Genomic DNA, 16,729 nt, shown 5'->3' with positions numbered 1-16,729 from the left:
TCTTAGAAACTACTGTTACGTAAGAGTCTCGTAGGATTTACGTAATAAAGGGAGGAATTTTGTTTCGCGTTTGAAAATGCGATAAGAAACGTACGGGATGTGCCGAGGCTTAGCAAAAACACGTCGCTACATAATGGTTGCTCAGGGTTACCGCGTCACGTACAGCGGATCAAGTCTTTTGAGTGAAGAGGTTAACATGATGTACCCAAATGATAAAGGGATATTTATCGAATTCAGTTTTCTCAAATTCTCGTTAAATCCCTTTTGAACGAATCTCGGAGGCGGCGAAATTATCGCTGGGAAAATCTGTGATATAAACGCGACGTCAAAGGTTTCTGTCGTGGCATGGAAATGGATTAATGAGGTGGTCGTTATCATTATCAGTTCGTTTGCTCTTCATACCAATAATGCCCGATTTCTGAGGTTTTTTGAAAGAATTTATCTATTCACATACTACTTTTGATTTGTTAACAAAACATTGACCAATCGGCATTGTTGAATAGATAAATTGCAGTCAAAAGTCTTTAGAAAACGGACATTAAACATTTAAATTTAGAATAGGTACTAGTTAGCTCTACTTGAATTCTGAAAACGTAGGTACTGATTGCGAAGGGCGTGCCCGCATCCCACCTAGCACAGTTACAGAGCAGACGTGCGGTAGCGACGTCATGTTCCAATTACAAAAATGTTTTTTTCTTCTTCAGGAGGTGAAAGCGGTGGTGACGCATTCCATCCACAGCGCGCTGAACTCCATCGGCGGGGTGCAGGTTCTGTTCCCCTTGTTCGCGCAGCTCGACCTGCCGCACGATGCCCCGGCGTCAGACCCCAAACGAGACCCCATGTTATGGTATGTTCCTAAATAATTTAAGAGCTTGTCTAACTTAATATTATACAGCAACGCTCTCCCGTATTTACGGTATGAAATTTCCCATTTACTTATATGATTTTAAGTTTTACCAGCTTTTAGTACAAAAGATATTTTTTTTAAAAAGTATGTTGTTTTTCTTAAATTGCAGCAAAACTACTCAAAACACAATATCAATAGCTATCTATATATCAATATATTTTTCTTTTGAATAAACCCATAAAATATCCCAAAAATAGATTAGAAACCATGGACATTAGCCTAGTACATAAAATTTAAATGTTAACGGCCCCATTTAGTGCGCAAAAGGTTTATCTAAACTGGCTGTCACGCGCTTCAGACAAGTGACGTCGTTAAGAGGATACCACAGCAGCTAGAGAAATGAAAAAAAAGTACGTGTAATATCTATAGCTGTCTCCCTTACCTCAAGCCTATACCGCAGAACGCGATAGAGACAACTGCAGAAAATCCAGAAAATCAACGATTCGTTGTCCCCTGATTCCTTCTCCAAAACTTAACCGATTTAAGTACTTTTTTCATTAAAGATTAAAAAAAGGCTTGAGCTGTGTTCCTATGTTTTGCTTTTTTTGTATAATCTATCCAAATCTGTTTTCTGGACGTTTGAACACAGTGGAAAATCTGGCCATTTTTTTGGGTTTTTGAACGTTCATATCTTATTTAATAATTAAATTATGAAAAAAAAGGAAAACATAGGGACATTGTATTAGTGGCCGTAGATATTCAGGAAAAAAATTATAACTCTACTAGCATTATCCAGGGAGGAAACAGGGGACAGCGTTTGTATGGGAAAAATGGCGGTGTGGAATCCTCTTAAGGCCGCAGTCTGAATTTCAGCCCTGGATTTAAGTGACGCTTGCCATCTTTTAAATCCAATAATTTAATTACACGAGATTTCGAGTATCACTCGAGATATTACGAATTTTTATACACACTTATTAATTCTATTCTTACGAGGTCCTTAAATTAATGTCATAGCTTTGCTTTATAAGCAGTTCAGCGATATAATTACGTCCCTTCAAATTATGTACGATGAACGCATACCTAAACTCAGTGAAGCTTATGAAGCCGTTGTTAATTACTATTAGTTCTACACCCAGTCGAATAACCCTTCTACATAACTAATTGTAGCACTTCATTTCCATTGATTAATATTCCGCAGTAGCTTATCTCCGGCCGGGTCCCCACTAAATGCACATTCAATGTCATAGCCTAATCCCTCACAAAGTTCGCGTCTACAGAATGACCGAATAATACTTGCAGCTAACTCCTCGGCGCTTCTAATTGCCTGATCACGACCAGGGATATACGGACGGATTTATCGGGAAAAGGGAGAATTGAGGAGGATGATTTATTTATGTTTCAAAAGTTGAAGTGTAGTTTCCTATGCATACTCAATTAAAAAAAATTAACGTTAATAAAAATTTTCAATTACAGAAGCAAATAAACTTCGAAGTTTATTTTCCTTTTTTCAGTTCAAAACTTCTTGGCTTCGTCTGCTCTTTGGTGGAGTCGTGTAGCACGGTACAACAACACATGCTGCAGTGCCGTGGTTTCCTGGTAATATCGCACATGCTGCAGCGGTGCGGCCGCGATCACCTCACCCCGGACACGCTGGCCTCCTTCCTGCATTTGACCAAACATCTAGTCACTTGCTGCTCTCCTAATTCGGATCTACTGTTGAAACAAGTATGTCGTAGTTTAGAGTTTGTATTTGATGTTGTGTCATAGATGTCAGGTAGAGTGATTAGATTAGTTTTTGAATAGAAGCTTTAAAATAAGGATTTTCGTTAGATTTGTTTGTGCCCATCGGACTATGAATCTTTTTAATTATTTCTCTGCCATGTAACTTTCGTTAAATCAAGTCTAAAATATACTCAAGAGAAAATAAGATTTTAAATTACACATTAAATGTGGAAATTATGTCAAGATAAAACATGCAAAATTTTCTCATCCAAACTTAGCCGAGATTTCTGGAGGGGCTCGCAAAATTAGCAGCGTAAATTTAAATTAAGCACTCCCCAATATTAATTTGCTATCAAATCTTGGAGATAAAGTAATTTTCTTCGAGGGATTCTATGGTGGGTAACTGGGTACACTTTTATGAGACCTCGCTTGCTTGAAATCTGGGGTCCGCACTTAGAGCTTAAAAACACAATGCTTGTAGTTTGATCGTAGAATTTGTATTAGAACATATTATTTTAATGGGCACACCGCACACACATGTAACACAAATACCACAACTTATAGTTTTGTGTCACGATCATTATGCGATATTATTTTTAAGCTAGTTTTACCGTTTTTGGTTAACTACAAAAACATACTGTGTGATTGATGTGTGACTAGTATCTCACGCATACAAAATAAGCTTAGATTGGCTATCCAGACAAAGATGTAGAGTTTGTGTACCGCATAAAATATTTGTAAAATTGTGTTGAAAAATAGAGCTTGGTCAATTATTTCAAGTTGTGTATTGGTGCTGTCCGTAATTGCTAAATCAAACAAGTTGTAAGATTTTAAATTAATTTTCTGTAAATGTTATGTGAATTTGATTTTTTTTTATGAAATAAGGGGGCAAACGAGCAAATGGGTCACCTGATAGAAAGCAACTTCCGTCGCCCATGGACACTCGCAGCATCAGTAGAGCTACAAGTGCGTTGCCGGCCTTTTAAGAGGGAATAGGGTAATAGGGGAGGGTAAGAAAGAGAATAGGGGATAGTAGGGAAGGGAATAGGGTAGGGGATTGGGCCTCCGGTAAACTCACTCACTCGGCGAAACACAGCGCAAGCGCTGTTTCACGCCGGTTTTCTGTGAGAACGTGGTATTTCTCCGGTTGAGCCGGCCCATTCATGCCAAAGCATGGCTCTCCCACGTTAACGAATATGTAATATATGTATATTATCAGGGGTATATTTGAGGTAAATGGGAGGCTGTATCTTTAAGGTTATATAATGAAACTGCACAATAAGGTTTAATTTATTCCGATGGTTGTAAGCGCACGCTCCTTAGCTGTAAATTCTTTTTCCATCCTCATCTACATTGTACACTGAACTCCACAACTTATCCATTTTAGCACTTTACTTGTTTTCACGCAAAGTTAACGCTTTTAAATATTTTTGTAATACAAATAATCTTTGCACATTATTGTTAAACTGCAGAAACACTTAAAATTCATTTGAGTTAAAGTTTAATGTTACTATCTTGGAAATCCTATAGACGTCTCTTATTAAAATTTAAAAAAAAACTAATCTCGCAAAGGAGCCTTCGCTTTCAGCCATCGAGCAGTAATTCTATGCTAACGGTAGTCTTTCTGTCAATCGTTTCTGACGTGGCAGCTGCTGGACCATATCCTGTTCAACCCGTCCCTGTGGATCCACACGCCGGCGGCGGTTCAGGCTCGACTGTACTGCTACCTGGCGACTGACTTCCTGGCCGATGCCCACATATACGGCAGTGTGAGACGCGTCAGCACGGTGCTGCAGACCGTCCATACCCTGAAGTATTATTATTGGGTCGTCAATCCAAGGACGAAGAGTGGCATCACGCCGAAGGGTTTGGGTAAGTTTAAACTGCGATGCTGTGGCCTGCATATAAACGTTTTGTTTGATATACAGACCTATAAGGATATTAAGCGTGTAGACAAAATCTAGAGTCTAGAATATCACAGGTATGAGAATTCTATAATTTTACACCTACCCTCCTGTCAATATCATCCAGGTAGTATTATTTTGAATGCGGGCGAAATAAAAACTAACGCTAGTACGAGTATTGTTTTGAGTAAGTACTGTTTCATATCTACGCTCCCATGTCGATGACATCCAATTACCAACAGACCATTGTCGGACCACAACTTGCTTAAAGTCATCATCATAGAGTAATAAATATACCTGGTCTCTGATATCATACAATTTATACAATAACGTACCTACAATGAATAATGTTGGCCGCTCTATTTTCAGACGGCCCCAGACCGGCGCACAAGGACATCTTGACGATCCGAGCCTACATTCTGCTGTTCCTCAAACAGCTGATAATGATCGGCAATGGAGTGAAGGAAGACGAACTACAGTCCATACTCAACTACCTTACCACTATGCACGAGGTAAGCTTACTCTCAGGCGGAACTACGCTAATCTTAAAGTTAGTCCTTTGTTAAATATTGTGTCGTTATGTCGTTATAGAAAGAAAAAGCCTGAAATTTAAATACAGAAATAACGTAGAATATAACAAGTAAGCCTTACTTGATTATTGGATTTACGCAATAAATAATTTTAAAACCAACTTTAATTTAGAAGATATTGAAAAAAATATTTATATAAAATTCGTAACAAGGTTTAAAAAAATTACATGAATGTAAGATTTATTTACTTATATAAAATGATAAAATTAATTTCGTTTCAATTTTCAGGATGAAAATCTTCACGACGTCCTACAAATGTTGATTTCGTTAATGTCTGAACATCCCAGCTCTATGGTACCTGCTTTTGATGCTAAGGTAAGACATCTGGTAGTTTCGTAGTATATTATAAGGCCAAACGGCGAATCGAGTCACAAAACATAATTATACATATTTTATTATAACATGTCAAAATAAATAATTCTGTGCCTGGTTATTATTTATACCCTTATTTTGTGAGCACTTTTATATTTTAGTCAACAATACTATAATTCTCCTTTTAATTTCAGGGTGGAGTCAGAACAATTTTTAAGCTGCTGTCGTCCGAAAGTCAATTAATAAGGCTACAGGCTCTCAAACTTTTAGGCTTCTTTTTAAGTAGGAGCACTCACAAGTAAGTTTTCTTGAACTTCTAAAAAACTCATTCATACGTTGAAGCCGTCTTTAGAAAATTTTGTAGTAGAGTTTCTTTTAACATTTATAAAGTACCGGAAGTAAGACCTTTACAGCACAGTCAAACATATTAAAGCGCCTGAATCGGTCATACTTTATACCTTCCGCACTAAAAGTAATATCGCGAGCTTAATGGTTTTTTCCCATTCCAAAAATGTCAGATGTGCAAAAAGAATTTTCCACTTAAACACCTGATTGTGATTTCAGACGTAAGTACGACGTGATGTCTCCGCACAACCTGTATACATTGCTGGCGACGCGGCTGGGCGGCGGTAACGGTGGTTTGGCGCTGCCGGTGTATAACGCGCTGTACGAACTTCTCACCGAGCATGTGGCTCAACAAGTGTTGTATACGGCGCATCCTGAACCACAACCCCATTTTAGACTTGAAAACCCGAGTAAGTAAAAACTTTGAGTACTACAGAATGTCGGTATGGTTATTTTTATATTTATAATGTCACAAGAGCAGTCTTGGAGGTAATATTATATAGATAGATATTGTTGAAGATGAATGCTATAAACCATTTCATAACAAAGAATTTGTTTTAACAATTTATATGTTTGTTTTTAGTGATCCTTAAAGTAGTGGCAACCCTAATAAGACAATCAAAGCAAACGGAACAGCTATTGGAAGTGAAGAAGCTATTCTTATCCGACATGACTCTACTGTGCAGTAACAACAGAGAGAACAGACGGACGGTCTTACAGATGTCTGTTTGGCAGGAGTGGCTAATAGCAATGGCGTATATTCATCCCAAGAACGCCGAGGAGCAGAAAATATCCGATATGGTTTACTCCCTCTTCAGAATGCTGTTACATCATGCTATCAAACATGAATACGGAGGATGGCGAGTGTGGGTAGATACTCTAGCAATTGTTCATTCCAAGGTAAATAATAAATTGTAGCCCAAATGATCTTTCAAAATAGCTTCATTCGTTTATTCTTATATATTTACGTAACAAATATTTTCCAGGTTTCATACGAAGAATTCAAGCTTCAATTCGCTCAAATGTACGAACATTATGAGCAGCGGCGTGCGGATAACATCACAGACCCGGCTGAGAGGCAACAACGACCGATCTCGACTATATCTGGCTGGGATCGGCACACGGATGGGCACGTCAAAACAAAAGTAGTACCTGATACGGACGAGAGCGTAGAAGATACATCAATACGAAAACAGAACGTGCTCAATCATGGAGCGCAAACTGAAATAGGCAAAGGACTTTCGTTACGAGAAATCGAATCGTGTAGGTGTAAAAATGCAAGTGAGAGTGCAGAGGAAAGTCGGACTACAGTAGTATATAGTGAAGTGTGTAAAGTTCATAGTCCTAAGCGTGATAGTACCGAAGTGCCCAGCGTAGAAGGTTGTGATAGTGTTAATAGTAATACGGAAGTAGAACATGCGGTCGACGACGCCGAAGAAATCGACTGCAGCGATAAAGTCATCGATGTTAACACTGAATTAGTCGAATCAATAATAGAAACTCATTATCTTCAAAGTTCGGAGTCGGGAATTGAAACGATTGAAATGGACTTAGAAAAAGCTGATAAACCATTGTCGCGACAGGGCAGCCTCGATTACATTCCAGTTAGAGATATAGGAGATATATGCGATAATGTTAAGGATGACAACACCGATAAAAGTGAAGGACTCCCTTCAAGTTTATCTATTAGTGAAACTGCTAGTCCCGAGAGAATAGCTGACGGGCTCAATATGGCTCACGAAAGAGAATCTGAACTTTCAGATCCGTCCGAATTATATTTAACTCCAAGTGAAGCCACGAGCCCAAGAAGAGTACTAGATAAGACTGACATAAACATTCCTGATGAAACTACTTTAGATGATCCTAAACACATTGCTATTAATATAGTAAATGATGTGTTAACTATAGCTTTAGAGACTGTGAGAATTAAAACTGACGACGATACTGATTCTGGCGCCATTTCTGGAGGTCAAACTTCTGATGGTAATACTCCTAATGGCCGAGAAGATTTAGAAGCAGATATGGAAGAAATAATGGATGAGAAGCAAATAGCTGAAACTATTGCTAAAGATATAGTTTTAGATATTATTTCCAATGTTGTTCCGGAAAACACAGAAAAAGAAGAAATTATAACTGATGATAATGATAATATTCAAAGAGTTTTACCTTCCGATCATCCTCACGAAGGTAGCGTGCTGCCTCTTGACGAGGAATTGAGGAGTGGAAAAGAAATAGAGGAGAGTGATAACATTGATATTACGTCTGAAAATTTAAAGAATGAAAGTCATAGAGCAGAAATTAATACAGAATACCAAGAAATTCCAGAAATACCGCCTATTTCAACTATCAGTGAAAATATTTCCTTGGCAAACAAGCAGGAACAAGAGGAGGAGGAAGAAAGGAACCGAGATGGTGAAAGAGATAAAAGGAGAGTTAGTTTACCGGGAGACAATGAGATGAAACAAGACGCCAGAGGCGAAGGTGTTGCATCACAGGGGACGAATACATCGACATCGCCAAAGAGACCTAGAAGCGCGTCTACAAGCACACAAGTAGACTCAAATCATTTCGGTAAGTTTTTTTTTAATAAACTAGATGACGCCCTTAAATCTTTTGCGCCAAAATTCGTTTATCGCGCGGAAACCGTACATTTTTCCGGGATGAAATGTATCATATGTCCTTTCCCGGGTCTCACAGTATTTCTATACCAAATTTCAGCTTTTTGGGCGTGAAGAGATAATAGACAGACACACAGACACAATTTCGTATTTACACGTACATATTAGTATGGATTAAATAATATAATGAATAGTGTTATTTTAAATTAAATTATAGCAATAAATACAAACCGCATGTATTTTGTTTATTTGCAGAAAGCAAGCGTCCTTCAAAATGCAATCGTCCGATGTTTTCTCCGGGGCCGACGCGACCGCCGTTCCGTATCCCGGAGTTTCGTTGGTCATACATACATCAGAGATTGCTCTCAGATGTCCTATTCTCATTGGAAACAGATATTCAAGTAAGCAATATACAAATAAGTATATTTTTATACAGACTGTAACAAAACTAAGTGATAATACTTCAGGCCCGTAGGGTGTGTATGTGCCTCTTATAAAGAGTTCACTGTGAAAGTAGCAGCGCTGAAAGAGCATTTTTTTTTTGGAATTTGTATGGGCAAGCGCCCCCGCGTCATGAATTTTTCCATACAAAGGTGAAAAAAGTACTCATACACAGTACTCACCCTTAAGAATTATCACTTAGTTTTGTTAAGTACACCTGTAGATGTTATCGTTTAGTCACTTGAGGAAATGAAGTAATGAAGTCTGTACTGTTCAAATAAAAAATATAAATATGTATGTTTTAGAACAAAATCCATTATTAATATGAATGGTCTATGAAAACTAACAAATATTTTTAGGTATGGAGAAGTCACTCTACGAAGTCGGTGATAGACTTCGTGAACAGCAGCGAAAACGCGATATTCGTGGTCAACACTGTACACCTGATCAGTCAGCTGGCCGACAACCTGATCATCGCCTGTGGGGGATTGCTGCCGCTACTAGCGTCTGCTACTTCGCCCAATGTAAGTAGCTGAATTTATTTATACTTTGTTTTACAATGAACCTAAAAATTTCTGGGATAAAATTGATAAATACTATGTCTTTTGTGATAGGTACTTATACAATATACATACCTTTTTAGGTATTATTTTTAAGCAGTTTAAGCGTAAAGAAGGCAATATTTGTATGGATGGCTTCGACTTAGTTGCTTTTACCTAAATTATACAGTACAAAATACATAAAGAAAACTGTTATTAATAAACTATAGTTTTCACAGAGCTAGTACTGGCTGCCAATAAGACTGGCAGCCAGTATTGGCTTGGTATATGCCGCGTGTGAACAGTTTAGCCTGGCTTGAAAAACTGTTCACACGCGGCATAATATGCCAAGCCAATACTGGCTCTGTGAAAACTATACTTAAGAGGATACACCAGGGGCGAGAGAAATTGAAAATAGGTATTTGAAAATGTATTGCTGTCTCACCAATCTCAAGTCTCCCACCGCAGAGCGCGATAGAGACAATACGACAAAAGTTCTAATAAAAGAACAGAAAATCTTCGATTCGTTGTCCGCTAATTCCTTCTCCAAAACTTAACCGATTTAAGTACTTTTTTCATTAGGAATTAATGCAAGGCTTGAGCTGTGTTCCTATGTTTTGTTTTTTTTTTTGTATATTTTAGCCAGTTTTGTTTTCTGGGTGTTTAAACACAGAGGAAAATCTTGCCATTTTTTTGGGTTTTTGGACGTTCTTATCTTTTTTAATAATAAAATTATGAAAAAAAAGAAAACATAGGGACATGCTAATAGTGGCCATAGATATTCAGGAAAAAAATTATAACTCTACCGGCATTATCCAGGGAGGAAACAGGGGACAGCGTTTGTATGGAAAAACGGCGGTGTGGAATCCTCTTAACAGTTGCCAAAATATGAAGGACAAAGTATATAAATAGAAAGCGTAGTCAAATTATAATAATATTATTTTATAGATAATAATATTATTATATAAGTAATAACAATAATATATAATAATATTAATCAGTTAATTGATCTTAACTGATTTATATTTTAAACAGAATGAACTAGACGTGATCGAGCCGACTCAAGGCATGCCAGTGGAGGTAGCCGTGACGTTCCTTCAACGTCTGGTGTCTATGGCGGACGTCCTGATATTCGCCAGCGCGCTCAATTTCGCCGAACTCGAAGCTGAGAAGAACATGTCCAGTGGTGGAATACTCAGACAGTGTCTACGACTGGTAAGTTGCTGAAAGACGGTAAAATTTCATAGACATTATTAGTAACACCCATTTTTATGTAAGTAAGTATAGAAAGTGTTTAGTTTCTTATAGTTCGTAACATTTTATTTGACAGTAATTTTAGATTTTTAATAGATTTAATATATTATGTACGATTTTATAGCTTTCTCATAGGTATGTTAAATTATGATTTAAGTATTGATTCAGATATTTTTCCCTGTAAACACATTACCTGATATTTCTTGTAAGTAAATACCTTTTCACCTAGCAATCTTCAAAATATACCAATGCTGACTACACACTTTTAAAAACAGTCGTTGTGTTCGTCGCTTGCCATATTATAATGGTACTTATTTATTTCTAAGGCTTATTGTTGTTAGTAATGACCGTATTACTATTTAAAATAAAATCATGTCAGCTGATGTTAATTTCGTAATTTGATAATTTTAATATTGTTTCAACAAGTACAGTAATTGACTAGTTGTATGTACCTAAGTATGTAAATGTGTAAAAACTTCCCTTTTATAATTTATAACTTGTGCTTAAGAAGTTCAATTTGGGCATGACCAAACTAGAAATTGCCTAAGTGTTAGTTTAGCACACGAGGAGCGTGTGTAGACTAGAGTTAGTGTAGTGACGAACTCGACAGGTGTGCACGTGCGCCGTCCGCAACTGCCTCGAGTGTAAAGAGCGCCAGCGGTGCCGCGCCCCTCGCAACCGCAACACCGACTCGCCCTCCCCTAAGGTAACTTCTCTCAGCTCATGCGTCCCTGGTACTTTTCTAATTATAATTTTGTTGTATCGCATTAACTTTTTATATGCGACCCTAATTTTTTGCTACCCTTTTAAAGTTATAGTCGTAATTCAACAGACACTTTAGAAAATATTAACTTTGCCCAAGTAAATAAATCGTTTTAACAGAGTGTCGTTGCGAGCCTGGCCGATGCGTCGAGCCCCGTCAAGGATCCCGAGAGGTTACTTCAAGACATGGACGTGAATAGATTGCGCGCTGTCATTTATAGAGACGTGGTAAGTTAAACAATAAACATATTATTTGGTAAAAACTTATGAATTTCATTTATTTGTTCTTTTAATATATTAACCACGTTACTAATTACATAATAAATACACTATACGATGTTTTGTCTGGTACACAAAAGCAGCTTGACAGAAAAGGACAAAAATCGTATAGACGCTCATACGTTGTAAAGCATTTTTTAATAAAAAAAAAATACAATGATGTAAAAGTTTTCTTCAAAACATTCCAGGAGGAAACGAAGCAAGCTCAGTTCCTATCGCTGGCAATCGTCTACTTCATATCTGTGCTGATGGTGTCCAAGTATCGGGACATACTGGAGCCGCCGGCACACGCGCAGGCTGACTGCAGCCGCCGCCTGCATCATGCGCACGATCATCATGGTGGGTATTGCTCACGTCGCCGTTAATACCATTTAGGAAATTGATTCATATTTCATAAGCAGTTGACGGACCTACGTCATTTGGTCGGCTTATGTCAATTCAATATTAGCACTTAGCTGTGAATTGTGATTATTATAAAGTTTAACGCAACACTACCAAATTACTTAGGTCCGCCAAATGTCTAGGAATCAACTTCTCTGATAGTACCTTCTCAATGAGTCGGTTTATGTAAAAGGGTTTGACTTGTTCTTTTGGGGTTTGTTTGTAGTAATCCATATTGTTGCATTTGAACGCATAAGCAGACAACATTTTTTTCTAGAAAAGTCTCAGTAAAATGTTACTTTAAGACTTTAGATGGAAGAATGTGTTTATATTGTAAATAATTTTTGGTTTTATTTAAAACTGTTGGTTTTGTGCTAGCAATTCGACATCATTTTGATATTGTAACATTTACATAATATGTTTCATCAGTACCTAACGATTGTTTGCTTCTTTCTAAAGGCTTCATTGCACCTATACATGAACTGTATCATAATCGACAATCATCTTCGACAATGGCGTTGGTTTTGTAGACAGTGCGTTAAGAGCAAAGGGCACCGATCTACGGAGAAAACGATTATTTTGGTTTTGGCTGTTAACACAACTGTATATCGTCAATCGTTTAAAACTCAAATGTGTCGTTTTTCTTTTTCCACGCCGCTTGATATTCGCGTCACGATTTGGAACACTGGTAAAATCTACGTTACTTACGACACGCTTCACGCCGATCTTCGAAAATCTCTAACACAATGCTTGCCACGTTACGACTCATCTCTAAACGAAACTTACTGCTCCTTCCTTTATTCTACTGCTCCTTCGGCTGAATCTATCTCCTTCCTTCTTCTGCTCTCCTGGTCTCGCTGTTGCGTTTGCCGGCTCAGGATCCCGCCCGTTGTTCCCGCAGTGGTCCCACCACGTGTACCCCCAGTTCCTGCCTGGTGGGCATCCGGCTCACCGCCACACGCACTGCAAACTCGATTGCGGCCAACACGTTAACAATAATACGCACGCGCACGCACGCATCGCTAGTTACCACCGCGCGCACGCAGGTAAACGCGGCCCGCAAAACGATCGCATCACAATCATAGCCTGAAAATCCATGCTGAGCTTGTCGAACCTTCATAAGCCAATGTCAATCTTCGTAACCTATGCCAGGCTTTGCGCTTAAGTGTTGCCCTTTCCTGTATAGTTGGATTGAGATGCGAGCGTCTGTTATATAGATGTGGTCGATGTTTGCGCACACTGTTTTGTCGTCAAAACTAAAAACTAACGGTCTTACTACATAAGATTTAAACACCCATTGAACAGTTAATTAGAGAAAAATTCAGTACAATGGTCTCAAAACAACTGTTCAACAAATGTTTAATCTTTTGTGGTAAGACCGTAAGTCCTTAAAATTATGAACCTGACGATATTATGACAAAGTGATTGGACAAAACGGTGTTAACACTGCTTAGGCACAGCTATAACTTTTATGTTTTTCCATATTATTTGCTGAATCATCTAACATTGGTATGTCGATCATTGCATGGTTTTAATCGGTTCCGAAGTTTAAAGTAAATAATAAAATTAATATAGTAGCTTTTTGTTTTGAAAAGAAAGTAGGTAGGTGTATCACTCACATGTAGGACATTAGATTGTTTGGATTTGTAGATAGGTATAAGAAATTATAGTAAGCAACCAACCCAACTAGACATCCGTCGCTTCGTAATGCTTCTCGATGTTTACGCAACGACATTTGCCTGAATATTAAAGTTGTGTTTTGATATTTAACAGAACACAACGGTGACGATGTGGAGTACGCCATGATAGTTGTTGACGAGAACAACTCGACTATGAACGAGCTAGACTCGCCGTCCATGAAGGTAAGGTTCCATGTTTTATCACCTTGCATTAAACTTAGCATGTTCTATCGATGGACGATTCGTAAGTAGTACGATAGGTTTTACTATGTTCTTACTGTAGCTGAGTTCCGTACTGGTCTATAGTCTCAAAATATGTAGGGCGGTAGTTTAGGTATTTGAAATGTTTGTTAACTTTATCCTTTAAATACTGTCTACGTTTGTTTTCCTTTCAAATTAAGTAACTTTAATTGTCAATACGCATGAAAATTTTGTTAAAATTTCGGTAGTTTTAGATAAGACATTTCTAAAAAGTTGACATTGAAATTTAATTTATTGGTAAGGATAGATTTGCATGACCCTTTCCCAATCATCGTAAACATACTATAGTATCGAGTATCGACGAGTTTTATTTGCAAACCGCATTCCCCTTTTTGGTTCCCGCTGTTGTGAGGTGTTGTGGACTGTGGTGCGTTTACTGCTTTTACAAACGTTATTTTTTGCCGTCGCATATATTGTGAAGGAGGAAAAGGAGGAGAGCGTGGCAAAAATTGAGACCACCACGGACGAAGTTAAACCGAATTCGGGGGAAACGCCCATGGTGGAGGTGTCCCCGGCTACGGAGAACGAGGAACCGCTGTTCAAGTCGAGCCTCCGCGTCAGACAACCGAAGACGAAGGTCAGTTGAGGGTGGAATAGGGTTGCTTATCTATTAGCCGTTGGACTTTCCGGACTGATTTTATAATCTCGATGTTGACTGGGTGTCCCCTTTTTTCGCCCTACCTTCCTTATGCCCGGTTCTTGAGGTTATTTTACTAAAGTTTATCTATTCACTGACGCTTTTGATTGGCTAACGTCAAAATATTAACCAATCAACAACGCTGCTGAATAGATAAACTCCTGTCAAAAAACTTCAGGAACTAGTCATTAATGTAAAATGTTAGAATTTAAATAGAATAGCCCTGTCACTAGTACTTCGATATTAGAAAAGTCTAGATTTTTTCAAAATTAGAAAATTACATTCGTGTTGGATTTAAATAAGTGTTAAGTACTTTATAATCTATACTTATATTTATTTATCTGTTCAAAACTAAGCCTCCAAAGCCGAAAACTTTGCCGGAGATTACGGTGTCGGTTGTTAACCTGGTTGGTAAATTGAGATTCATATCGTTTTGTATGTGGACACTATCTATTGGTCTATGGAAGCCTGGTATTTATGTTTCGGGATGTTTACTATTACTTGAATAAAGATTACAAGAAAATATTGACTATTCTTCATTCAATACGGTCTAATACATTGTTTTGTAATATCAAAAAGAATTTTAGCATAGAGCAAATGAAACATCGCTTATGCTGTAACTTAGTTTTTAATGTTCTGATCATTATCTTAAAGAATATTTAGAGTAAACATTTAAAAAAAAAACTTGATAAACATCTCATAGAAGATCATCCAACTCAGTACCTACAGGCTTCCTGTGCCAACATAACAATCACACAAGCTTTATAACGCAACAGTTACAGCTAAGTAAAGAGCTATATTATCTAATATTTCACCATGCCACAAACTCAAGACACTTGCCTTTATAAATACAACTATGTAAGAAGCTAGACAGAACAGCACAAAGCACATAATAAAGCATCACAGCTAAATATTTAATGTATTTTATTTGTAACAAAAATGTATCATATGAAATGAAAATTTAATATTAATTATTAAATACCTATTTGATTTTGAAATAAAATATTATGGATTTAGCCAAAGTATTTTTCCAGACCTCCTAATTGATGTGCTATCTCTAAAATGTGTTCTTCCCTTCTAACTTTCTTCTATTGTACGTAATTTTTAAGGAAACTATATTTTTACCGGTCTGTATAATCTTATTCTGTGTATTTTGTATGAAAAATTTAATTGATGTGTATTTTAATATGGTATTGCCTAGCTTTTCATGTGTAGTGCATGGTTTTACACCTAGCTTCTTGTGTTGTTTTTTTACATTCTCACTTCAACACCATGTTAGATCTGTTGTAGAGATTTCTAGCTCATATTTTTAATAGATTTTAAGAATTTAATACTGTATAAATATGTCAATACTTAATGGATATTGCACTCGGTATAATATGAAGGTAAGATAATAATATTACGTTTATTGATATAAAAAAATTACATAAGTATTATCTTTTACAGTGTAAAATTAAAGTTTATGCCTCGACCAATCCTCGACATAAACAAGGTTTAAATTTTGAATGTACTGGTTACCGCGTTTTAAAAAGTTGAAACGTTAAATTGTAGCATTTCCATTAAGTGAAATGTTGTCTAGAAAGTAATACTAATGATAAACTTGCAGAGCGTAGACTCGATAGAGGATGCCGGTTCGTTCCACCTCAACTCTACGGAGACGAACAATGATCCGGAGACATCCAGCGAAATCGCCTTAGATGATAACAAGCAACCCGTAAGTGGAAACTTTCTATTTTCAAACAACAAACAAAGGTATCCTTAAGAGGATACACCAGGGGCTAGAGAAATGAAAAAAAAAGCACGTGTAATATCTATAGCTGTCTCCCTTACCTCAAGCCTATACCGCAGAACGCGATAGAGACAACTGCAGAAAATCCAGAAAATCAACGATTCGTTGTCCCCTGATTCCTTCTCCAAAACTTAACCGATTTAAGTACTTTTTTCATTAAAGATTAAAAAAAGGCTTGAGCTGTGTTCCTATGTTTTGCTTTTTTTTTGTATAATCTAGCCAAATCTGTTTTCTGGACGTTTGAACACAGCGGAAAATCTGGCCATTTTTTTGGGTTTTTGAACGTTTATATCTTATTTAATAATTAAATTATGAAAAAAAAAGAAAACATAGGGACATCGTATTAGTGGTCGAAGATATTCAGGTAAA

General features: G+C 37.3%; 1 protein-coding gene across 4 annotated transcripts in view; it reads left to right on the top strand.

The window, feature by feature from the left end:
- The window catches only part of LOC121725862 (neurobeachin), a 385,885-nt gene that overhangs the window by 210,329 nt on the left and 158,827 nt on the right, over positions 1 to 16,729 (top strand). Inside the window, exons 13-32 of one of the 4 annotated variants that reach the window (XM_042113000.1) lie at positions 705 to 847; positions 2,359 to 2,572; positions 4,219 to 4,441; positions 4,843 to 4,985; positions 5,292 to 5,378; positions 5,570 to 5,673; positions 5,940 to 6,130; positions 6,304 to 6,620; positions 6,707 to 8,291; positions 8,594 to 8,739; positions 9,139 to 9,303; positions 10,354 to 10,533; positions 11,183 to 11,278; positions 11,455 to 11,562; positions 11,802 to 11,952; positions 12,873 to 13,040; positions 13,768 to 13,856; positions 14,356 to 14,511; positions 14,928 to 14,978; positions 16,178 to 16,285. In XM_042113000.1, coding sequence (XP_041968934.1) covers positions 705 to 847; positions 2,359 to 2,572; positions 4,219 to 4,441; positions 4,843 to 4,985; positions 5,292 to 5,378; positions 5,570 to 5,673; positions 5,940 to 6,130; positions 6,304 to 6,620; positions 6,707 to 8,291; positions 8,594 to 8,739; positions 9,139 to 9,303; positions 10,354 to 10,533; positions 11,183 to 11,278; positions 11,455 to 11,562; positions 11,802 to 11,952; positions 12,873 to 13,040; positions 13,768 to 13,856; positions 14,356 to 14,511; positions 14,928 to 14,978; positions 16,178 to 16,285 — 4,425 coding nt within the window. Of the gene's footprint in view, positions 1 to 704; positions 848 to 2,358; positions 2,573 to 4,188; positions 4,442 to 4,842; positions 4,986 to 5,291; positions 5,379 to 5,569; positions 5,674 to 5,939; positions 6,131 to 6,303; positions 6,621 to 6,706; positions 8,292 to 8,593; positions 8,740 to 9,138; positions 9,304 to 10,353; positions 10,534 to 11,182; positions 11,279 to 11,454; positions 11,563 to 11,801; positions 11,953 to 12,872; positions 13,041 to 13,767; positions 13,857 to 14,355; positions 14,512 to 14,927; positions 14,979 to 16,177; positions 16,286 to 16,729 lie in introns of all 4 variants that reach the window. The other 3 variants (XM_042113001.1, XM_042113003.1, XM_042113002.1) reach the window with 3 other exon arrangements.

Source organism: Aricia agestis, chromosome 4 (genome assembly GCF_905147365.1).
Source record: "Aricia agestis chromosome 4, ilAriAges1.1, whole genome shotgun sequence".
Taxonomy (NCBI): Eukaryota; Metazoa; Arthropoda; class Insecta; order Lepidoptera; family Lycaenidae; genus Aricia; species Aricia agestis.
This window is presented reverse-complemented; position numbering and strand designations above follow the sequence as displayed.